We start from the raw sequence: 21,943 nt of genomic DNA on the forward strand, positions 1-21,943 counted from the left end.
GGGGATTCTGCAGCGTATCCACCACCGATGCTTTTGAATCTGTGACTTTGAGCGATACCTCCCACTCCCTCAACAAGATCTTCCCCTGCAACACCACCGCATATCCCCAAGAATGGCGGCCGTAAGTTTTCCTGATTCTGTCCGATGCTCCACAAGGACTAATTCGGCGCAGCCCATAACTACGGTGTCGGAGGGCCGTGAGGTCCGTGGACTCAACCTCATTGCTGCGCACTCTCACATTCGCGGACTGGGAGTCGATCTAGCGACGCTCGAGCCACGCGGTTCTTCACAGGGTCTGATCGGACAAGAGAAGGCGCGCAAGGCAGCCGCAGTGATCCTACAGATGGTCAAAGAGGGAAAGATTGCAGGCAGAGCAGTATTGGTCTCTGGACCTCCCGGGACTGGTAAAACTGCGATTGCCTTGGCCATGGCGCAATCGCTTGGGCCAGATGTTCCATTCACGATGCTCGCATCCTCGGAAATCTTCTCCCTTGAAATGTCCAAAACCGAGGCTCTCACCCAAGCCTTCCGCAAATCCATCGGCGTCCGGATCAAGGAAGAGAGCGAGATCATCGAAGGCGAAGTTGTGGAGATTCAGATTGATAGAAGCGTTTCGGGGGTAAGAAAGGACACTCGGAGGCTCAGGGTCACCATAGCTGACAGTAGGATTAGGGGAATAAACAAGGCAAGCTCACCATCAAAACTACGGATATGGAAACCGTCTACGACATGGGAACCAAAATGATCGATTCTATGACCAAAGAAAGAGTGATGGCCGGAGATGTGATATCAATCGACAAATCGTCAGGAAAGATCACCAAGCTGGGCAGGTCATACACAAGGTCCCGGGATTACGATGCCATGGGTGCGGATACCAAATTTGTGCAGTGTCCTGAGGGCGAGCTCCAGGTCCGAAAGGAGGTCGTCCACACAGTCTCCCTCCACGAGATCGACGTGATCAACTCCAGAACGCAGGGATTCCTTGCATTATTTTCGGGCGATACGGGCGAGATTCGAAGCGAAGTGCGCGATCAGATCAACACGAAAGTTGCGGAGTGGAAAGAAGAAGGGAAAGCGGACATTATTCCGGGGGTACTGTTCATCGACGAAGTGCACATGTTGGACATTGAGTGTTACTCCTACATCAACCGGGCATTGGAGGCGGACCTCGCCCCAATCGTAATCATGGCAAGCAACAGGGGCAACACGCGCATACGTGGAACGACATATACCTCACCCCATGGCCTCCCATTGGACTTTCTTGATCGCGTCGTCATCATCAGCACACAACCTTATTCATCTGAAGAGATCTCCCAGATTCTTGCCATCCGGGCCCAGGAGGAAGAGGTTGACCTATCGGCGGATGCCCTTGCCTTGCTCACAAAGATCGGCCAAGAGTCAGGTCTGCGGTATGCGAGCAACATCATCACGACATCCACTCTAGTGAGCCAGAAACGGCGAGCGAAAGAGGTCGGCATAGAGGATGTGCAGCGGAGCTACAAGCTCTTCTATGACCCTCTGAGATCGACTAAGCTGGTGACTGATTTCGAAAGACAGTTCATCAGTGAAAATGGCGAGGTCAGCTTTGTGCTGAACGGTACCAACGGCACCGGTGCCGATGCGATGGATACAGCTTGAAACGAAAGATACAGGTGACGCAGTGAGTTTTGGGTAGAACGTCGAATGAGCGAATCGCCCGGATAACAGACAACATTCGCCATATCGATCGCCTTCAAGGTCGAAGAGCACCACGCTCGAGCAGAAGCGATTGGGCAGATTACGACGAATTGAGGCGTGGTAGCTGGTGTCTGTGTCCAGTCATAGTCTCAAGCATTCTGGCGCATATATTCCCGCCGGGTGGTCGATGGTTCCAGAGTCCAGAGTGGACTGCCGGGGTGGACTATCATGCAGGAGCTGATTTTGCCAGCAATGTACGCCGAGGGAGTTTTTACATGGGGGTGGTTTGTCAGATGGTTGCAAGATTACGGATGGCTTGATTCTGACGAGAATAACGGCATACTAAACAGTAGCCGTACATAGAGACGACAGCGATCAGGCAATCCTAGCTCCACTGGTCCTCTCACCGAACCGAGCTGAGCCGGAGAGGGACATCAGAACATTCACCAGCGACCTCGAGACCCTGGTTGCTACGCCAGCGATCGTCAGGTTCGTAATGCCAGTCCGGGGTACCCCAGAGTCCCAATCCCAGACAGGCCAGACGAGGCTGGCACCATCTCAGCCTCGTCAGACCCACCCAGATTGGGGTAAGGCCAACCTGCTGGGACATTGACTCTAGCTGGTTCCGTGTCTGGTGATTCTATAGTACGTATATAGCTACCTCAGGTAAGTACTACTGACTTGTGCGACAAGTCTTTGACCTTTTCTTATGTCTGCCCCATTTCCTGTGGCTTTGTCCTCGTCACAGAGATCCACGTGAACCAGGTACTACTAAGTAGATGGTGAAAACTCTCACTTTGGAAAAACCATGAAGCAAAGGGCGAGACAACGCAATTAGACGCATAGCACTACCTCTATTCACTACACAAGAAACTGCCCCGATCGACACCGATCGGGTGATACGCAAAACGTTTCCTGGATCGTGGCGGATAGTCCATCGCCTTGTCCGTGAGCTTCTCCAAGGCTGAATCCCATTCAGATAACTTCGGCAGGAGGTGGACTATCGTCTCGAGGAAGATACTCGCCATTGTTAAATATACGTCGTTGAGCTCTTCAAATGGATGTGCTCAGAGTCAACGCTTAATCAGATTGCCGCCCGGCGAAATATAGGACGCGTAGGCGAAGAGGACTGGGACTTGCAACTCGTGTCAACATCCAAGGCTGTAATCACGATTTCATCAGCACCGGCCTTCCCCAAGCGTCAAAGCATTGATGACAACAGGACTGGCATTGCATCTGGCCATCTTGAGAAGTAATCGGACTGGACGACCACGAGTGCATCCAACTTCGATATCACTTTCGAGATCAGCTGTGATTGTGCGGCGCTCACAGTACTGTTTCGTGAAAGCATTAACGTATAGATTGGCCATCTATGACTATAAAAACAAGCAACCAGGGTCAAGTGCAGTGAAGTGCTGAATACTGCCGTGGTAGCCAGCTAGATACCTAGTAGCTACCTACTAGAAGGTAAGTAGTAGTACTGGTAGGCTGCCCACGCAGACAAAACTCAAGTTGGAGCCACAACCACGCATGCAGTGGGATGGAAAAACATTGGTCCGGGCCACGCTAATGCTCCGATTTCCGATTGGTTGACTGTGCTTGCCTGCCAGTGGAAAAGTTGAACATGGCTTCGGTCACAAAGTACGAAGTAGTTGTGTAGATCCTACTTACCTACTGGTAGTATTCGAGGACAGTGAAGGGACTTCGTCGCTTGTCATGCCAGTTGTCGGAGAACCACTACAGTGGCACGTTGTATAGCTGACAATCTGCGCTCGGAGGCGTTCTGGAGTTCTATGTTTCATTTACTCTGTACTTCAAGTTCTTTGCTGCGTCAAGAAGTGGAATTTTCCTAACACCCGTATTCCTTTCTTCGTTTGTGCCTTCCTTGTACCCAGTGCGGCGCTCTTGCCCTTTACGCCGTCTGCAGTTCATACTACTACCACCACCAGGGCAGTCACGATTTGGACTCGTCAAGAAGTCGTCACCTGCCGCTGCCTTCCTCTCACCTCTGCTTCTTGCCTCTTCCGCTTCAATTCTGCCTGCAATTCCTTCTACCAACTTTTCTCTCTCCACAATACGATGCAGCTGTCCCTCAGAAATCATGGCGGACCAAGTTCTCTTCCTTGAGCCGTTGAAAACCCTCCATGAGACAAGGTCCGACGAAGAATTCGGTGTGTGCAAGCCCTGTTTGAAACCCGGGGGTCCATTCTAACCTCTTCAACCAGTGCGCGCCTTTGTCGTCGAGATCCCGGCCAAACTGACAAGCAAGGCTTTGAGGTAAGCAAAGACTCCGAGTGTTTGGGATGGTCCGATGTCCAGGCTGACCCGGATGTATAGCATTGTCAAACCCATCATTCCATCCGGCGGCAAGCACCCTTCTTTCAGCCATCTTCGACGCCTTTGCACCTTGCCGCACTTGCCTTTGGATCTGACGTGGCGTCGTGACTACGACGCCCGGGGCCTTCAAACCATCTTTCTGTTGTTGCCAAACACCGTGGTGCCGTGGGAGGACATACAAGCCACACTCACGCCACACATCGATGTCGAAGGTCTTCCCCGCTGCTTTGATGCTGTTGTGCCCCGGTTTGCCCCATTGAGTGCCGAACAAGCTGCACTTTGGACCGAACGTTATTGGCCATCAATCTTCAATCCTGCGGCCCAAGTCGTTCAAGATGCCCCGCCTCTCCACCAACTCCGTCGTGTGCGTACGGCCCTCGAGGTCCCAATGGCCGACAGGTACATGCGTTTGGCCTTCTTGGCTGCAGCCGAATCCCACGAGGCAGGCCATGGACGCTCGGTGGGAGCCGTGGTTGTCGATCCAGATACCGGGGCTGTTGTAGCGGTGGCTGGTGACGCCCGTTGGTGGTCAGAAGATCCGAAGATTCACAAATCTCTCATGGCAAATCACTGTGAGGGAAGGCCCGAGTATCATGCCGTCATGCGTGCCATTGCCATGGTCGCAAATAAGGAACTTCGCCGACGTATCAAAGCCGGATCCCACAACAGATTCCTGGCCACCTGCTCCGAAACTCCCTCTGGTCAAGCTCTGACTTCAATTGAAGCCCGCTATGAGGATGATGACAAGGTCCTCCGCGATCTCACAGCCGGGCTTGGCAACATCACGCTGGCTGACGACGATGCCCTGCCCGACAAACAATCAGGATCTCGTACGGAAGGTTACCTCTGCAGCGGCCTGGATCTCTATCTCACGCATGAACCCTGTGTCTGCTGCGCTATGGCTATGATCCACTCTCGATTCAGGGCCTGCGTTTTCGGCCGGAAGATGCCTCGCAGCGGTGGCCTCTCCGCCGAAGCTGGGGATAAGTTGTTGGGATATGGTCTCTTCTGGCGTCGTGAACTCAACTGGAGAGTCATGACATTCCAGCACACCCGAGCCGCGGCCTTGGAACGCGGAGAGCGAATCGACACGGGAATATTCCATGCTTAGGAAGTCAATTATTCGGAATATCGGGCATCATTTTCAGGCGAACTCGGCCACCCTGGTCCAGTCACCGCCGTCTTTTCTACGGAACTCAACTCCCTCACCAAAATAGCCGGCATCATTCCACTGCTTCATGGTGTCGCCGCTATACGGCCCATTGACGCCTCCACCGTCTCTGGCATCGGTCCACCTGTATTCCCACATCTGTTCCGCAGAGTTATCTTCATGGGGTTCGTCTTCGTTAGGCTTTGGCGGGTCAATCCATTCTTCACCGGTTTCCTTCTGATACTGCCGCATGAGCGATTCCTTCTCGGCGTCGTAGATCTCAGGTTGGCCCCTTGTCAACAAAATATCAGCCGCTCCTGTAATTGACTCAATCTTTTCTTTCCGCAAGTTCTCGGCTGCGTCATTTTCTTCCTCCTGGGCATGCTCAGACACTGCCACATGCTGCTTCTTCGAGAGGCCTTTGGCCTTCGTTTGCCATTTGCGCTTCTTGTCTTTGCCCTTGCCGAGACGAGCAAGGGCTTCGAGAATCGTCTCACCTCGGTCCAGGTGAGGTATCAATTCGGCCAGGACCTGTGCCGTCGATTTCGCATCATCTTCGAGAGCTCGTTTCCTTCGCTCCTCCTCACGCTTGTCGGCGGCTTCTTTGGCTTTGCGCATTGTCTTCTTGGAGACCCCTTCCAACCAGATATCATGTTTCGCGTCAGGATCCGCTGCCTTACGAACGTAGTTGCCTTGATCGTCAAAACGCCCCTCTTCTTGTTCAGCCCGCATATTGAAAGCATCTAATTTCGGGGTGTGTGTCTTTTTGGCACCGGCTCCCAGCTCGGGGTCGAGGTCTCCTATGCTTGCTCGTACTTCATCGCCGACTTCGCTCTCACTACTGCTTTCTACCTCTTCGTCTTCGACTTCGGCCCTCGCCTTCCCCTTTCCGCTTGCGGCAAGGCTAAAATCTGCTGAGACATGACCGCCACTCTTGGATGATTTGACCTGGCCCTCAATCTCGTCTTCGTCCAGAAAGCGCACAGCCTTCTTCTTGCCTCCCCGCCGCGCTGCATCACCTTCGGAGTCGTCCCCATCCTTGAAATCCTCCTCCAAGTCGGCAAACATATCATTTGTGTCTTCCTGTGGTGATTTCGCGTTCTTCTCTTTCGCCTTCGCATCTGCCCGGGCGTCGAAATTATCGTTGTCTGAATCGGAATCGTACCCGTCTATGTTAACTGCTCCGCGACGCACTTGTTGCCCTCTGGTGCCGATTACGTCTGCCTCAAGGATATCATCATCGTCATCAGGCGCATCCGGAGCCAGAGCGGAGGGATTGCGGACGTCGAAGCGTGGCTTTTTGGTGGGCTGTCCGTAGAAGTCCTCTGCTGCTCGTTTCGAGCTTGCAGTGTTGAACGACATCGTGCAGTGCACTAACCGACAGACGCACAAACCGGTAGACGTGGTGACTTGTAGATTGATCAATACTAGACGAAGCTACAGACCCAGGATGGGGTTGTCAGCTTTGGTCGGTACAAACTCCAGCAGAACTAATAGTACTACGGTACTAAGGTAATAATAATTATAAGGCTGGCGACGTCAGAGGTTGCAGCCTCACGGTTCGAGGGGTCTACAGTCTACAGTACCTCTAACCGTCCGGGCGTATCATTCTCGGGACAGTCATTTACACCAACCCTCACTGTTTGCATCCTTCTTTATTCCACCTTCTCACCATTTGCCCGATTTTGACAATTTCGAATTTCGATTCGCTCCCTGGGTTTTGTCCTCCTTTGCAGCATCGGCCTCGTCCCATACTGGTACGACTACTTTTACGACGCTTGTCTCATCCCGCGGTCACTGGGTTATACGTCGTGACACTACTTGTTGGTCTTGGACCAGGACATATTCGAGAGCGAGCACTTTCCGACCTAGTGCAGCCGTCATGGTAAGTTCTCCCTACTGTTCGCATACAATGATCCTGACTATCTCAGTCGTACTATCAAGACGATATGATGGGCTACCCAACATTCCTCCGTGGCGGACCCCCGGTCGGCATGTCTATGCGTCGCTTCGATGAATACTATCGTTGTTATCCTGTGATCATGATGAACGGCCCTGATCGGAAGAACGTGAACTACGGCGGAAAGGTGTTTTTGCCACCATCAGCGCTGGACAAGTTGACAAAATTGCACATCGCATATCCGATGCTGTTCGAACTCATAAACGGCAACGCGGGGAAGAGGACACATGCAGGCGTTCTAGAGTTCATAGCCGAAGAAGGCAGGATCTATTTGCCGCAATGGGTACAGTCCACAGCTTTCGTATTGTGGAAACATGCTAATTCCTCGCAGCTGATGAAGACTCTCGATCTTGACCCCGGAGACCTATTACAGGTCAAGTCAACCGATCTCCCCCCGGGCAAGTTCATCAAGCTACAACCCCAATCACCTGCATTCCTAGAGATCTCTGATCCACGAGCCGTACTCGAAAACGCCTTCCGAAACTTCTCCTGTCTCACCAAGGGAGACATCTTTACCTTTGAATACAACGATCAGACATATGACATTGCTGTGTTGGAGATAAAGCCTGACACGGACTCACATGCTATCGTAACAATGGAGACCGATCTGGAAGTTGACTTCGCACCACCAGTTGGTTATGTACCTCCTGAGCGGACAAGCGGCACCAGCACGCCTCGAAGTGGCGCGGGCAAACCCCATGGAGGTCCGATTCACTTTCAAGGAACAATGGCGCAGTCAATCAACTATGCTAGCATAGCACCATCTTCAGACACTGCTGCAGCCGGTGCTCGGGCAGTGTCGTCGAATTTCCTGTATGGCGGCCACAAACTCAGTTCAAAGAAGGGCTCCAAAGCACCAACGCCAAATGCGTCCACCCCGGTGGCGGGCGCATCTACCAATGCGCCAACGTCCGCAGTCATCCGACGCGGTACTGGGCCTCAACCCCTTCGACTACCGCCAGGGAAGCTATTCTTCGGGTTTGAGGTGAAACCACTTCGAAAGCGAGACGAAAGCGGGGAACCGGTGCCACCCGACGAGATGAAGCCACGATTTCAAGGGCAGGGCCAGACATTGAGAGCGAAGAAGCGCACTGTCGGGATGGATAGTGGCACAGGCAGTATAGTCAACAGCGACACAGAGGCGACGGGTAAAGGCAAAGCTGAACAAGCAGCCAAAGGACGGCCGCCCACTTGAAGGAGTAGAGAGCTGTTGCGCTTCATGGTGGATCTGGGTTTTGCACAGCGAAGGCGTTCTGATGCACGTATCCCCGGGCGGAACATAGGTAGGTATGGTGCTGGAGACAGTGCCGAGCTCCGATACTTAAGGTACCTGTAGTCTACATGTACCCTGTAGAAGATGTGCAAGGCTCCTCCTGATTATGTCATGCGAGTGCTATCCCGCACTCTGGATTCCGCCCGGCGACTGATGCGCCGAACCCAGAAAGAATTACGTCAGTCTCTTTTCCGCCATGCCACATGCCACTGCAGTATAGTATGTGGCAGACGCGAAGACATTTTGGTCATCCACCACTGGCATTGCAATGTACACTGCAGTGCATATCAAAAAACCCGGGTAATCAGATGTAGAGTCTCCTTTCTGCCCGTCTTCTGTCTGGTCCTCCTCGCATCGCGACTATCGGTCGCTCCATCCGAATAAACAATGCCATCATCCGTCGACCCCGCGATCCTCCGAGCCCTCTCGATAGAGAACACTTCCCAGATCTCCCGGCATGGCGGGAGCGGGTTTGCATCTACGTTCCGAATCACCACGGCTTCGACCTCTGTCTTTGTCAAGACGTCGTCCTCGGGCGGAGCAGCAGTCATGTTCGAGGGGGAGCACTGCTCTCTGAACGCCATCCACCACGCGGTCCCGAGCTTGTGCCCCCAGTCTTTTGCCTGGGGAAAGCTGGACGGTGGCGGCTTCTTCCTCGCAACCGAGTTTCTTGATCTCGGAGGTGGGCTGTCGAAGACAAGGGGACAAAGCTCGACCAAGGGCAGCGGACTGAGCCTGGCTGCAAAACTGGCGAAGCTGCACACCACCTCTGCGCCGACGCCTGACGGGTGCGAATCGCCGCAGTTTGGCTTTCCCGTCACCACGTGCTGCGGTGATACGCCGCAGGACAACACCTTCACGTCGTCATGGGCCGACTTCTTCGCGAACAGCCGGCTGCTGGCCATCCTCGAGCGCGGCGAGCAGAGCAATGGCTCGGACCCGGAACTGCGCAGGACGGTGGAGAGAACCGTGAAAGAAGTCGTCCCGCGGCTTCTCGGCGACGGCCATCTCGGGGGCAAACAAGGGATCCGGCCCGTCGTGGTGCACGGCGATCTATGGTCCGGGAACAAAGGTAGGGGCAGTTTCGTCGGGCGCGACCAGGCCCCGCCTGACGGGGCCGGTCCCGTGGAAGACGTGGTCTACGACCCGGCAGCGTGCTACGCCCACAACGAGTACGACTTCGGCATCATGAACATGTTCGGCGGCTTTCCCTCGAGCTTCTGGACCGAGTACCATTCTCGGGTGCCCAAGACCGAGCCGCAGAACGAATATGCCGACCGAGTCGCGCTGTACGAAAGTTATCACCACCTCAACCACTACGCCATCTTCGGCGGCTCGTACAAGTCTGGTGCTATGACTATCTTGAACGGTCTTTTGAGGAAGTATGGTGACAAATGAGTGGGGAGGTGCTTGACAAGCTCATCCGTATCGCAATCACTTCCACAACACTCCACCACCACCTCCTGGTCACCTCAGCAGTTTCTAGGACATGGGTCGGGATCGACTCGTACAATCTGGTGGCGAGGTTGACAAAGGCTTCCCATGTGGCCGCTTGCTGAGGCTTACTGCTTCGTGTTCAGACACCGAGCATCCTTGACGGCCTCAAACATTTGGTGGGAAGGACCGTGTCCTTATTGAGCATGTAAAACGAAGCTGGAGTGTGTCACCCACCCCATGGCACTCGGGAAGAGGTGTCACAAAAGGTTCTGTAAGTATCAAGTACAAGACCGGCCGTTCTGCCATCTATTCTTCGCCTGTCGAGAGAAGCAAGGCATCACTCTCACCAATACGAGGGAGAACGTCTCGAACATCTTTCAAGATTTATATTTTGGAGGACATCCCCTTGCCACAGTAGGGGATGGCCTTGCTGCTTGTCTATTCTGTCTAATCTAGGAGGAAAGTCTAGAACGAGGCAGGCGCCACTCAGAAGGTGTTTCTTTCCCACTGCCTATTTTCCAATCTGGTCCGGGCTTTATGTCAGCCCTATTTCCAGCCTTTATATTTGCCTCGATCAATGCGTGAGCCCGGCAGCGGTAATCTCCTCGACATATTTGAGATAAGTGTTGGTAGACTTCTGGCGCAGGAGCTTGCCGAACTTGATAAATATGACGAACATCAGCGCCTGGGCGAGCCCAGCAAAGGCTGCGACAATGAAGGCATTCTGGTAGCCCATGTTGTCGACCCACGGGGTCAAGCCGTAGCCGATGGCGAAGGACATGGTGTTGCGGATGATGATGACGGTGATGATGGTCTCGCCCGCCAGATCGCGGTAGCTGTCAACACAATAGCTGATGCTGAGCTGCAGACCGACGGTGTTCGTGTAGGCAATGACACCCATGGCGAAAATGAGGCCGAACCAGTGGACATGGTGCGCGGCGCCCGCGCCCCACAAGATGAGGCCAAGTGGAATGGCTACGAGCGAAGCGACAAACAGCCACAGCCGATACTCGGGTTCCAACATACCACGGCGTTTACGAGCCAACCTGAGGATGAACCAGTCGCCGAAAATGCCAGTGTAGGCGGCGGCGGCAAACACACCGAGCAGAGGACTGAACAGTTGATTAGACTTTGGGTCATGAGCCAGCACCAAGTCTCTTGCACTTACCTGACGTAGCTGACACCGACCATGGACGCGGCGAAGTTGTAGGGAGCCCCCGAAAGGATCAGAGACGCGGTGCCATTGAGCATGTTGAACCAGACCTAGTGACAGCACTGTCAGACCGGAATCGGCAGGTGTTTTCAATCCAGTTCATACGTACAAGACTGCTGCCATAGGAAAACCCGGCGTATGCCACAACTGGGAACGTGAACATGTACTTGAGCGGCCGAATCATCATGCCAGCAAGCTCGTTCTTTTTGGAGAACACGCCTGGCTGGAAAAGCTTCAACTTCTGCAGATATGTCTTCTTGCGCCATTCCACGACTCCTAGGCCCTCCTCGGTGGAGGGAGGAGGTTCAAAGACGGTCTTCTCGTCTGGATTGGCTCCTTTTTCAGGCCCGGACGTGATTGGGGTCTGTGTCCCGCTCGCCTCCGCCGACTCTTGCCCAGTGATCGTCTTTCGGGAGTAGTTGGTCTCCTCCATGAAAAGGAAGCAATATATAAAGCCGATGCCGTTGAAGATGGCTGCCCAGAAGACGACCCATTTCCACCCCATCGCATCGGAGATGAACCCGGCAATGATGGGGGCGAAGAAGTTGGACCCTGCCAGGAACAACCCGTAAATGGCTATGTAGAAGCCACGTTCGTGGGTAAACTGAAGAAGTGTCAGTCTATGATGGCAGCAAAATGGTTGCTGAGACATGATGGGATCCAACGACAACATGTTGAGCACATGAATGAGTACTCCCGTCTGAGACTCGCAGAAGCGACCTCTGCACAATCGGGCAACGGGCGTAGAACAGGTGGAGGCATCGATGAATATAGGCATCGAAACGTGGTCTACCGAGGAGAGAGGGCCGGCTTCCAAGGCAGAGTAGAACTCACATAAATATCTGTGACGGAAATCTCACAGAGTGATTCGACAGGTGCACCAAAAAACCCCTGAAGAATCTTGTTCGCAATCCAATTTCCATTTGTTGTCGTATAACCAGCCCAGACTTGGGTGCAAATAGTAGCGATCAGAGACAGGAGGTAGACTGGTCGTTTGCCGTATTGCAGGGCCAACGGTTGCCAGACTAGACAACCCCAACCGAAGAACAAGAACCTTTACCACGTCAGACAGGACAGCACACACAAGGGGAGAATGCTACCTACATGTAGCCGGTGCCGGCATTGAGATCCCCAAGCGTCATACCCGTGGCATCACTGATGGGGACCAGTACAGAGTAAATGGCAGCGGAAGCAATGCCCACCTATAGTCATTGTCAGCACGGTGAGCTGTCTGCATTTGGGTATTGCCAAACCGACCATCAACACGTATACACACATGCAAGATGTAGAAAGGAGTTTCCGGGCAGGAGTCCAGTTGAGGGGATCGTCGGGGTCATTGCTGGGGGCGGGAACAAGGACGATATCTTTGTGGCCTTTGGAGGCATGCTTCGCTCGCATGGTTCCCTCCAAGTCGACCAGGTGAACAGTGCCAGGGATGAAAGGCCTGGCTTCCACAGCATGGCCTGCGGCCCTTTCTTGAGAAGCCATTTCTGGTTTGTCTGTGAGATGCGAGAGAATGTTCCGCTTCCACCTTGAGCGAGAGGAGTGCCGTGGTCCAGGAACCTGGAGGTCGGGGGCAGGCGCGCTTCATATGTACCACGATCACGAGACTCCTGGTAGGACGTGGAGCAGACGTTATCAGGATGTCTTGCCGCGTGAGGCAAAGCAGCATTGCATAACCTAGGATGGCAATCAATTGTATATCACAACCACTGATAGGAACTATGGAATGAACGAATCAGACACAATTGCGCAGAGCCCTGAGTATATTCCAGTGCCTAGTCATCGGATCCGGGGCCAACCTTTCCTCTTGGTGCCTTAGGCAATCAGGCTGTTGAATCTCCAGCCATACAACAGCGGATACCCGGTGAGTGGCAGCATTTGTACGCTTCATCGGGCTAAGCTGGCAGGAGTGTAGATAATTCAACAAGCCCTGTCAACGCTGCGAGTGTCAGCCTGTCGCTAGAGGGCGTGTTTCGGCTATATTGGTCTGTCAGGATAAGACGACGTTTCACCCTCGTTGATCACGGCTTGATGATTGGCCTTGTAGCCTTGCGTATCTTGCATATCGCTCAAGTCCGTTGCATGGGTGATCCATATGCGCGCGAGGGGTTTGCGGAACTCAACGAGATCTGCTGGCACGATCCGTACGATGGAGCAGGCGGCGGTTCCCCGAGTTTGTGACCGGTTTTTAGTTGCTGTCGCTTGCTCAACATCTCATAATGCCAGTATAAGCGACAAGCACTATCATTCGCGGCAGTGAGAGGATCGGGAGGAGGGCGTGTGCACATCGTGTTCACACGGCTCGATCCACGCATGCATCCTCATGATCCATCTTCTCTCTGTGCAGCCGGACAGCTGGGTTACCTAGCGAATGGTAGGCTTCGTCGGAGGCAGGGATTGGGAAGTGGCAACGGGTAGAGAGCGGTGCAGACTACAATCAGTCGGACCAGCCGGGCCATCATGGCCTTGAAGGTGAATGGAATCGAAGAACAATTGTGGAAGATTGTCTACTACGTCCACGTAATGCTATCGTCTCGCCGTGCTGTGGCACTTAGGTAGTTATTTGCACTCCACCCTACAGTGGGGAGGTCTAACACGGTTAGGTTCGCTATGCTCCGCGTTAGTGCGCAGCCTGACCCCGCGTGCGTAGTATCCGACAACCGCCTACTAGTTAAGTAATAGTAGTACTAGTACTGGAATCACCTTCCCAGATCGAACAGCGCCGTGCATGACTACAGATACTAGTAGCAGATAATGGCAAAGACAGTCCCTCGAGTCCTGGTCCTCGGTGGCCACGGGAAAGTGTCCCTTTTCCTGCAGCCGCTACTCCTGGCCAAGCAGTGGCATGTTACCAGTCTGGTGCGAAACCCTGACCAAGAAGCTGAAATCCTAGCCCTGGGCAAGGGCAAAGCAGGCACGATCGATGTGCTGGTCGACAGTCTGGATGATGTGCAGGACCCATCCCGAGCGCAGCGCGTGCTAGATAAGGTCAAACCGGATATTGTGGTTTGGTCGGCTGGTAAGACAACAGATCCGACACTCTGTCTCATTACTGGCAGTCTTTGACAAGGTCACAGGCGCCGGCGGGAAAGGAGGTCCAGCCCGGACCCGGGCGGTGGACATGGTCGCGGCCAAGGCGTATATCAGCGCCGCCCTCGCCATGCCCAGTGTTTCCAAATTTCTCATGGTCTCCTACCTCGCCTCTCGTAGAGGCTATCCACCCTGGTGGACGGAGGAGGACCGGAAGGCGGCAGATCATGTCAATAGCACCGTCCTTCCTGACTATTACCAGGCCAAGGTTGAGGCCGACGAGCACCTTGAAGCTTTGGCGAAGAAACGATGGGACGGCGGCGACAAGACCTTCCAGGCCATCAACCTCCGACCGGGAATGTTGACGGATGATGCCGGAACCGGCCGAGTCACTTTAGGAAAAACGCCAGCAACCGGCCATGTGTCTCGTGAGGATGTCGCTGCCGTTGCTGCCGCACTTCTTTCACGGAACGACACTCGCGGATGGTATGACCTAGTCGAGGGCGACGTGCCAATCGAAGAGGCCATCGACCAGCTCGTGAAGACTGGCTTCGACGGGCTTGCAGGAGAAGACCTGGAACGCATACACGCCAGAGCGGTGTAAATGAAATACTTTTTGCAATTCCTGCCTTGTCATCGTAGCACTTCAATGATGGTACGAAAGTTGTGTGTACAATTTGGAGGACGAATGCAGCCACCACTGTGTAGGCCAATACTTGAGGTGCCACCCGTTGATTTCGCATCAAATACGTTTCAATGATTGCTGTAGTTCCTATGATGTGAAACTAGGTAAGTCTGCCTGTCCAAGAAGCGTGACGACGTATCTACCGTATAGGTCTGGTCCTGTCAGGGTGTCTGGTTTGCAATAGGCTCGATGGCTATGAAAATGTATATCAATGGACCTTGATAGGTATGATTCGGCTTTAGTATCACGAGTCTCGGCCTTGTTCCTCGCCTACAACAATCCTGCAATGGCGTCTCAACGCTTCTGGCGCTTGGGGCCATTACACCAACCTGCCAGAATGTGTCTGTTGCAAGGATCTGAAGTCTAGGCTCCCCTTTGAATTTACGGCACGCCTCTGCCTTCCCTCGTGGCCTTGGCCAACTCGCTTTGCGCTCTGTCTTCGGCATAACGCTGATAGATCGGCAGATATTCTTCGCGGTCGCTCAGTGTCTCTGTCACTGATTTCCGTGACTCGACAGCTTGGATCCACGTGCGCCATCGATTCCACAATTCGTCGTCTTCACGTCCTTCACCAACAGGTGGAATACCAAGCCCGCCCTTTTTGAAGTGATCGAATACCCACAGTCTGACAGCCCACGGGGCCAGGCAGACATCCGCATAGCTGAAAGCCTTGCCGAGAAAGAAGGGGCCGTCGGGATTGGCTTCCCTGATCCAGGTCTTGAGGGCGTATAAGAATTCATCCCTCGCCTGCTCAATGGGGTAAGGGCTCTTGTCGGTGTGCTGCAGGAACCGGTGAAAAGTGGGAAGGACTCTACTGGTAACATGGTCAATCCAGATCTTCATGCGAGCCTTTTCGTAGGGATCCTTGGGGAAGAGTGGCATCTGATCAGGGAATGATTCGTCCAAGTATTCCGATATGATATTGGATTCGATCAATGGCTTCTGCGATCCGTCCTTTTGTGGCGCACCCAAGGTTGGCACAAGTCCTCGTGGATTGAGCTTCAGAAAGCTATGCATGGTCATTCTGGACGTGCTCCACACCTAGGTATCGAAGCTGGACACACCTCGGGTCCTTATGATAAGGATTGATCTCAATATATTTGTAGGGGATCTTCTTCTCCTCGAGCGTGATCCAGACCCTTTGCACAAAAGGACAAAACCACCCAGAGTACAACGTGACGGGGGCGTTCTTCTGGTGTTCAGCGACGATGCTGGCAGCAGGGCCTGTGGCCCGTGGGTAGACGTCTGCATCAGGATGAGACGCAGTCATGTTGGCGAAGCGGGTCAATACCGTTGGGAAGACAGGATATCAGGATCAGCATCGATGGAGATGTGCTAGACAACCACCTGGTAGTATAGTAGAGGAATGCACATTAAGACGCTCTACGGGCGGCAATATGAAGGGGGGTTGGTCGTCTTTCGCGGGCGGAAATGTACTACGTAGTACTAACTAGGTACATACCTAAGGTACCTAGGTAGTACGACGTAGTATATTTTATATTAATTTCGCTACGAACGTCATTCACATAAACTACCTACATACCTAGGTACCTATAAATGAGAATTTGCTTGGCGCGTTTGGTCGTAAACACAGCGAGTTCAACTCTGGCTGTTCGCACCTCACTTTTCCACATCATCTTCCACCCTGTGGCCGTGTCTCCATTGGTCTCCCTGGCGCATGGCAGGAGCATGGCAGGGGTTCAAGTTGTGCTATTGATTGACGCGGGTTGAAACAGACCACGATTGCAACCTCCTCAGCCCAGTATGCCGCGAGCACCTCGACGAGCAGCGCATCCGACGCTCGACGCAGCGACAACCACCCCGACGCGGCCAACAGGCACGAATGCAATCACAGCGGCCATCCCGCCTTTTATGCTCGAAACGCCTCCTCATGCTCCGTTCGTGACCACGCCGCTGCCTCCCTCCAACAACCCAGGCAACTCGATTGTGCCTGATGGCACTGCTCCACGGCGGCAACAGGGTCGTAACCAGCAGACACCAACCGCAACCGGAACTGCCCAAAACGAAGTGTCCGAGACCTCGCAGCTGTCCCAAAACGCGGTGGGTTCAGCTGCGTCGGAGGGTGGCCCTACGGACGAGCAGTCATATCTTGAATCGATTCATCACGATGCCGAAGATGCCCGACAACTTAAGGGGCTGAGGGACATCTCTTCGTTGGCTACATGGACATTATCCTCCGCAAAGCCGGGCTGTGCTCTGGCTCAGCTTCGGAACCCGAGTTCAGCCTTGTTCTGGCAGAGCGATGGACCTCAGCCCCACACCCTTACGCTGCATTTCTTCAAGCTGGTTGCGATTGTCAAGATGAGGATCTACTTGGATTTCGAGCTGGATGAATCATATACGCCCACGAAGATTAAGTTCTTTGCCGGAATGTCGGAGGGCAGCCTGGTGGAGTTTGGTTCATGGGAAGTCACGGAGACCACTGACCCCGAGACTGGCGAAACGCATAGTAGTATCGAGGGGGTCAAGGGTTGGATTGATGTACCGTTGAAAGGAGTCGGAGGCAGGGACACGGCTTATTACGAAGATGAACCGATGCTGGACCGCGAGGTCGAGTCTACGCTCTATCCGTTTCAAGTCGATCCACGCGAACCTTTCGGGGGAGACGTGCTCAAAGCCATGGTGGTGCAAGTCCGCATATGCGAGAATCATCAAAATGGCAAAGACACCCATGTTCGTGGCTTCCAAGTCTTTGCACGGGATCATACAAATGCGGGAGGGGTGAGAAGTAGCAGCAAGCCAGAGAAGCCGGGCAAAAAGGCGGTCGACAGGGAACAAGATGCGGACAAGGTCGTCGGTCTTCGGCTGGCAGATTGGATGGGCGAGGCCGTCTTAAGATAGTAGGGCATGAGTCGCTTACCAGACCCAGCGACTCTAACAACTCGTCAGACCTGGCTTCAAGAGTCGATACTCCCAGTATTGTTAGGCGATGGAGGAAACGAGCAACTTGATATTGATAGATACGAGGACTCGTTGGACTGACGTCTCTCCCGGGCAACTGCGCTTGTTGTAACAGGATCCAGCCATGACGGGATACTCGTACCTAACTCTTCGCTGATTACAAACCCTGATGGTGTTCCCTGCGACTGTTGCATGCTTCTTTCATCCCACTCTGGCGACCTCTCCTTCAAGTCGGTTTCCGGAATAGGAGATTTCACCACTATTGGAGTAGTATTGGAGCCTTCGGTTGACTCATCCTGGGGTCAAAATCGGGAATATGAGTTACGGTCGCGTCACCGACATCGGGCACTGAAAGCCAAAGCATGTCTACGATCATACACCTCGACAGCCACCTTGTCATCATTGACTCATGAGTTTTGCTCGCAGCGAACCACAGAGCGCATGCATACTGTATACTACTACTACTTACGAAGTCTTCAAGGGCTTCAGAACCAGCGAAGTCGGAGTCGACCGCTGTTTCTCCAATTTCGCTGCCTGCCTCACCGGGAATCCTCCACTCTCCCGTTCCACAGTGGAACAGACGTTCGTGAAGCTTGGTGCTGGTAACGCGGAGAAGCACGCTGCTCAGAGCGTCGGACAAGCATCATGGACTGAAGGCCATCGACCTCAATGAGGTTGATACATCTACCCTATTCCAAGCCATGTCAAGATAGTCCTCACCGCCACGGCGCTGGGAACAATGGTCCAGGCTGTCCACATCAACAACACCAAGGACACCAAGGACACCAAGGACACCAAGGACCGCGTTGTCCAACACCCAAAGAGCTCAATTCCACACAACTGCTTCATAACATGGCCTTGATCCGTGTTTACCGTGGGAGATCTGAGGTGGATATAGATCGACTCCACACACGGCGAGCCGACGTTAAAGGTGCGTGCTCACCTTCGAGTTTCTGTTCTTCTTCGACCTAACGGGGCCAGATTTTCTCTTTTGGCACACGCGGTGCAGAGGATTATGACCTCTTCTGATATTTTCGCATAGCACCACCATCTCAACAAGACAGGAAACAAGAACAGGAAGGCTTGTATGCAATGGCCGAGGTCGAGTCGAAAGATGCACATGAAGTGGCAATCCCCCCCAGTGCGCCTGGAGAGCCTGTCTCAATTTATGATCCCTCTGTCGAACCTCCCTACGGGTGGGTGGTCTGCATTTCCATGCACCTGATCAACGGGTTCACTTGGGGCATCATAGCGGTATGCTTCGCTACTTTGGGCATTGCCGGAAACCCTGCTAATTTGCCTGGCAGTCGTACGGAGTCTATCTATCTTACTACATCAATCACGAGACATTCGCTGGGGCCTCGGACCTGGACTTTACATTCGTTGGCGGCGTCAACTTCGCCGCCGCCATGCTCTGTACGCCTGTCGTCAATGTGTGCATCCGTGCCTTCGGGACCAAGCCCACGATGTACTGTGGCTGTTTCTTTTTCGCAGGGGGCTTTGTGGCAGCCTCGTTCGCCACCAAATTCTGGCATTTGATCCTGTCCCAAGGTATTCTTGTCGGCCTTGGGACCGGCTTCTGTTGGCTGCCCGCCACACCACTCCTACCAGCCTGGTTTAACCGGAATCGAAGTCTTGCACAGGGTATCGCCGCTGCGGGATCAGGCGTCGGCGGCATCATTTTCTCTGCAGCAACCACGCCAATGATCGAGAACTTGTCTCTGGCCTGGTCACTTCGAATCACCGGCATCATTGCATTTGTCGTCTTGTTTTGTGCTTCACTGCTCATGCGGGACCGTAACGCCACTACTCGACCACGAATCAAGGCTTTCGATGTGGCCTTGCTAAGGAGGTATCGAGTCTGGCTCTTGATGGGCTTCAGTTTCTTTTCCATCTCCGGATATATTATCTGCACCTACACCCTCTCGGCTTTCGCACTGTCGCTTGGTCTTTCTCAGCATCAGGGTGGAATTGTCACCACGGTTCTGAATGTTGGAACAGCCTTCGGACGACCTTGTATTGGCGTCCTCAGCGATCGGTTCGGGAGGATGACTGTCACGTGCTGCTTCACCGCGGTGAATACACTTATGGTCTTCGCCGTCTGGATCCCGACCAATTCGTATGGATTGCTCATCTTCCTGTCGCTTATCCTAGGAGTGACGTGCGGAGTATACTGGGGGGTACGCGCCGGCTGTCAATAACTACACTGCAATCGTATGCTAATGCAGAACCAGACAATCGGCCCTCTATGCGCGGAAGTCGTTGACCTCAGTGAGCTCCCGTCGACGCTTGGTATGATGTGGTTGTCAATTTCAATCCCCGCTTTCTGTGAGTCGTCCAGAACCGAACATTTGAGCGCGAAGTTCTAATGACCGAGCAGTCTCAGAGGCCATCGCGCTTGGGATCCGAGAGCCACATGCTAAGAGGCCGTATCTATGGCCCGAGATCTACACCGGATTGGCGTTTCTGATCGCGAGTTTGTTCATGTTGGAACTACGAAGACAGAAATGGGGCCTTTTGACACGGGAGAAGCATCGATGACGGCGCTCCATACAAATGATCCATTGTCACCATTCGAGCCTCGTTGCAGGAAAACACAAACCATGTCATGTCCTTCCGTGCATTTCAGTTGCTTAATATCCATCGCCTTCATTATCCCAAAAGCGTAGGGGAGCATCTCGACCACCACTAGAGTCGCCCTCTGCATCGCCACGGTAATGGAATGCGAGTGCATAGATTCGATGAAAATGCAAGCGAATGACAAGAATGCCAGTAGACTTGAAGTGGCAGCCTGGTGCAGTATTCAAGTTGACGAGGCTGCCAGTAACGCAGAGCATATGGACTACTTACTACTAGGAGCCAATTTTCCCAAATCGCCATTCTACAAACTCGCTGTTGACGACTATATGCTACGTTAACACGTTAAGCCTTTTGGGTGTTCTATATTTGTATACTACGTACTGAACTGGCTCCTGGTCCACCTGCTCCGCGTTCTGCCACTGGCAGCATCTGACAACCTCGGCACTTGTGGTTGGCTGGTGCGAACTTTGGTGGTGCGCGTCGAGTTCGTGGGGGCACCATCATTTCTGCCATCGACTGCGACGATGTTCAAGTTGTAGGAGACATATCTCCTCCTCTTGCTCACCTTATCCCAGGAGGATAGGGTAGAGAGATATGCCCGTGACCGAGGTTCTGCTGTTGCGACACGGCCATCGGCTTGCATGGACGCTGGATCCCATCACAGGCAAATATGGTTCGAATCATCCTTACCCGACCGGCCTGCCGGCCGACCCTCCACTGGCGTCGCATGGCGTGCAGCAGGCGCGAGAAACTGCAAAGCATCTCAGCAACGTGTTAGCGGAGGTCACAAAGTCAGACCGACTCAGAATATACTCCAGCCTTTTCTACCGATGTCTTGAGACTCTACGGCCGACGGTGGAGATCCTTCTCGACATGACGCCTACGAATTCCCTCACGAGGGAACACCTGAAAGTAAGAGGCGAGAGAGGCATAGGAGAGTGGTTTGGACGAGCATGGTTCGTGCAACCCAAGCCGGCAGAGCCTCGTCGACTGCGCCGGGACTTCTTCCCTTGGCTGGATGATGAATACCAGTCCAGGGTTGTACCGCCCGAGCATGGAGAAAGGATCGAGCCCTTGCATGATCGTGTTGCGCGAGCCCTGGCCCAGATAGTGCAGGACGTGGATGAACAGTACCTCAACGCCAGCCGAGGTGATGAAGAGGTTACGTTGCTCCTCTGCGGTCATGCCGCTCAGATCATAGCCAGCGGTAGGGCCTTGACGGGCCAGGTGCCCGAGGATCTTGATGATGAGGATTTCAAGTGCTTTACCTGCGGCATAAGCAAGTTTGTCCGCAGGCGGCTCCCTACTACTGGCGACGCATACTATGACGACGACTGGCGCAACTCTGGAGGCGTCGCCGGTGGGTGGGATTGCATCCTCAACAGCGACTGTAGCCACCTTTCGCAAGGGGAAGAAAGGGGCTGGCACTTTCATGGGGACGAGAGTTTTGACTCCTACGAAGCGCCAGGCGTGTTGTGGACGAACAGATCAGATGGTAGGGCGCATCCACCGAAGTTATGAGAAGGGATTCGGCAGATCTCGATTCTTTCTAGATACCCAGGTCGGATCAGTACCTTTAGGTATAGATTACATGATTTGAACCAGGTCGAGGGCGGCGGGTCGTGCTGGTATGTTTAGTAGCTTGAGGTACACACCTCAGGTAGTTCGAAAAGGCC

At 53.6% G+C, this 21,943-nt stretch overlaps 11 protein-coding genes across 11 annotated transcripts; 8 read left to right on the forward strand and 3 right to left on the reverse strand.

The window, feature by feature from the left end:
• Positions 1 to 112: 112 nt before the first annotated feature.
• Positions 113 to 1,638, forward strand: A1O1_01740 (RuvB-like helicase 2; the record flags this gene model as incomplete). Its single annotated transcript, XM_007722652.1, has 2 exons — positions 113 to 619; positions 673 to 1,638. 2 exons carry the CDS (start codon positions 113 to 115, stop codon positions 1,636 to 1,638), a joined length of 1,473 nt encoding a protein of 490 aa, XP_007720842.1.
• Positions 1,639 to 3,778: 2,140 nt separating this feature from the next.
• Positions 3,779 to 5,125, forward strand: A1O1_01741 (uncharacterized protein; the record flags this gene model as incomplete). The annotated part of the gene is made up of 3 exons (XM_007722653.1): positions 3,779 to 3,848; positions 3,903 to 3,954; positions 4,015 to 5,125. 3 exons carry the CDS (start codon positions 3,779 to 3,781, stop codon positions 5,123 to 5,125), a joined length of 1,233 nt encoding a protein of 410 aa, XP_007720843.1.
• Positions 5,126 to 5,158: 33 nt separating this feature from the next.
• A1O1_01742 (uncharacterized protein) lies at positions 5,159 to 6,526 on the reverse strand (the record flags this gene model as incomplete). Its single annotated transcript, XM_007722654.1, has 1 exon — positions 5,159 to 6,526. One exon carries the CDS (start codon positions 6,524 to 6,526, stop codon positions 5,159 to 5,161), a length of 1,368 nt encoding a protein of 455 aa, XP_007720844.1.
• Positions 6,527 to 7,113: 587 nt separating this feature from the next.
• A1O1_01743 (uncharacterized protein) lies at positions 7,114 to 8,319 on the forward strand (the record flags this gene model as incomplete). Its single annotated transcript, XM_007722655.1, has 2 exons — positions 7,114 to 7,407; positions 7,456 to 8,319. 2 exons carry the CDS (start codon positions 7,114 to 7,116, stop codon positions 8,317 to 8,319), a joined length of 1,158 nt encoding a protein of 385 aa, XP_007720845.1.
• A 465-nt stretch (positions 8,320 to 8,784) lies between these two features.
• On the forward strand, positions 8,785 to 9,795 carry A1O1_01744 (uncharacterized protein; the record flags this gene model as incomplete). The annotated part of the gene is made up of 1 exon (XM_007722656.1): positions 8,785 to 9,795. One exon carries the CDS (start codon positions 8,785 to 8,787, stop codon positions 9,793 to 9,795), a length of 1,011 nt encoding a protein of 336 aa, XP_007720846.1.
• Positions 9,796 to 10,408: 613 nt separating this feature from the next.
• Positions 10,409 to 12,535, reverse strand: A1O1_01745 (uncharacterized protein; the record flags this gene model as incomplete). The annotated part of the gene is made up of 6 exons (XM_007722657.1): positions 10,409 to 10,946; positions 11,003 to 11,097; positions 11,157 to 11,651; positions 11,882 to 12,101; positions 12,152 to 12,249; positions 12,305 to 12,535. 6 exons carry the CDS (start codon positions 12,533 to 12,535, stop codon positions 10,409 to 10,411), a joined length of 1,677 nt encoding a protein of 558 aa, XP_007720847.1.
• A 1,269-nt stretch (positions 12,536 to 13,804) lies between these two features.
• Positions 13,805 to 14,684, forward strand: A1O1_01746 (uncharacterized protein; the record flags this gene model as incomplete). The annotated part of the gene is made up of 2 exons (XM_007722658.1): positions 13,805 to 14,069; positions 14,128 to 14,684. The coding sequence occupies 2 exons, from the start codon at positions 13,805 to 13,807 to the stop codon at positions 14,682 to 14,684; spliced, it is 822 nt and encodes a 273-aa protein (XP_007720848.1).
• Positions 14,685 to 15,146: 462 nt separating this feature from the next.
• On the reverse strand, positions 15,147 to 16,035 carry A1O1_01747 (uncharacterized protein; the record flags this gene model as incomplete). The annotated part of the gene is made up of 2 exons (XM_007722659.1): positions 15,147 to 15,774; positions 15,830 to 16,035. The coding sequence occupies 2 exons, from the start codon at positions 16,033 to 16,035 to the stop codon at positions 15,147 to 15,149; spliced, it is 834 nt and encodes a 277-aa protein (XP_007720849.1).
• A 494-nt stretch (positions 16,036 to 16,529) lies between these two features.
• Positions 16,530 to 17,627, forward strand: A1O1_01748 (uncharacterized protein; the record flags this gene model as incomplete). Its single annotated transcript, XM_007722660.1, has 1 exon — positions 16,530 to 17,627. The coding sequence occupies one exon, from the start codon at positions 16,530 to 16,532 to the stop codon at positions 17,625 to 17,627; it is 1,098 nt and encodes a 365-aa protein (XP_007720850.1).
• A 1,152-nt stretch (positions 17,628 to 18,779) lies between these two features.
• On the forward strand, positions 18,780 to 20,228 carry A1O1_01749 (uncharacterized protein; the record flags this gene model as incomplete). The annotated part of the gene is made up of 4 exons (XM_007722661.1): positions 18,780 to 18,941; positions 18,995 to 19,867; positions 19,922 to 20,015; positions 20,068 to 20,228. 4 exons carry the CDS (start codon positions 18,780 to 18,782, stop codon positions 20,226 to 20,228), a joined length of 1,290 nt encoding a protein of 429 aa, XP_007720851.1.
• Positions 20,229 to 20,861: 633 nt separating this feature from the next.
• Positions 20,862 to 21,788, forward strand: A1O1_01750 (uncharacterized protein; the record flags this gene model as incomplete). Its single annotated transcript, XM_007722662.1, has 1 exon — positions 20,862 to 21,788. The coding sequence occupies one exon, from the start codon at positions 20,862 to 20,864 to the stop codon at positions 21,786 to 21,788; it is 927 nt and encodes a 308-aa protein (XP_007720852.1).
• Positions 21,789 to 21,943: the final 155 nt, after the last annotated feature.

This window comes from Capronia coronata, assembly GCF_000585585.1.
Source record: "Capronia coronata CBS 617.96 chromosome Unknown acBCG-supercont1.2, whole genome shotgun sequence".
NCBI classification, from domain to species: domain Eukaryota; kingdom Fungi; phylum Ascomycota; class Eurotiomycetes; order Chaetothyriales; family Herpotrichiellaceae; genus Capronia; species Capronia coronata.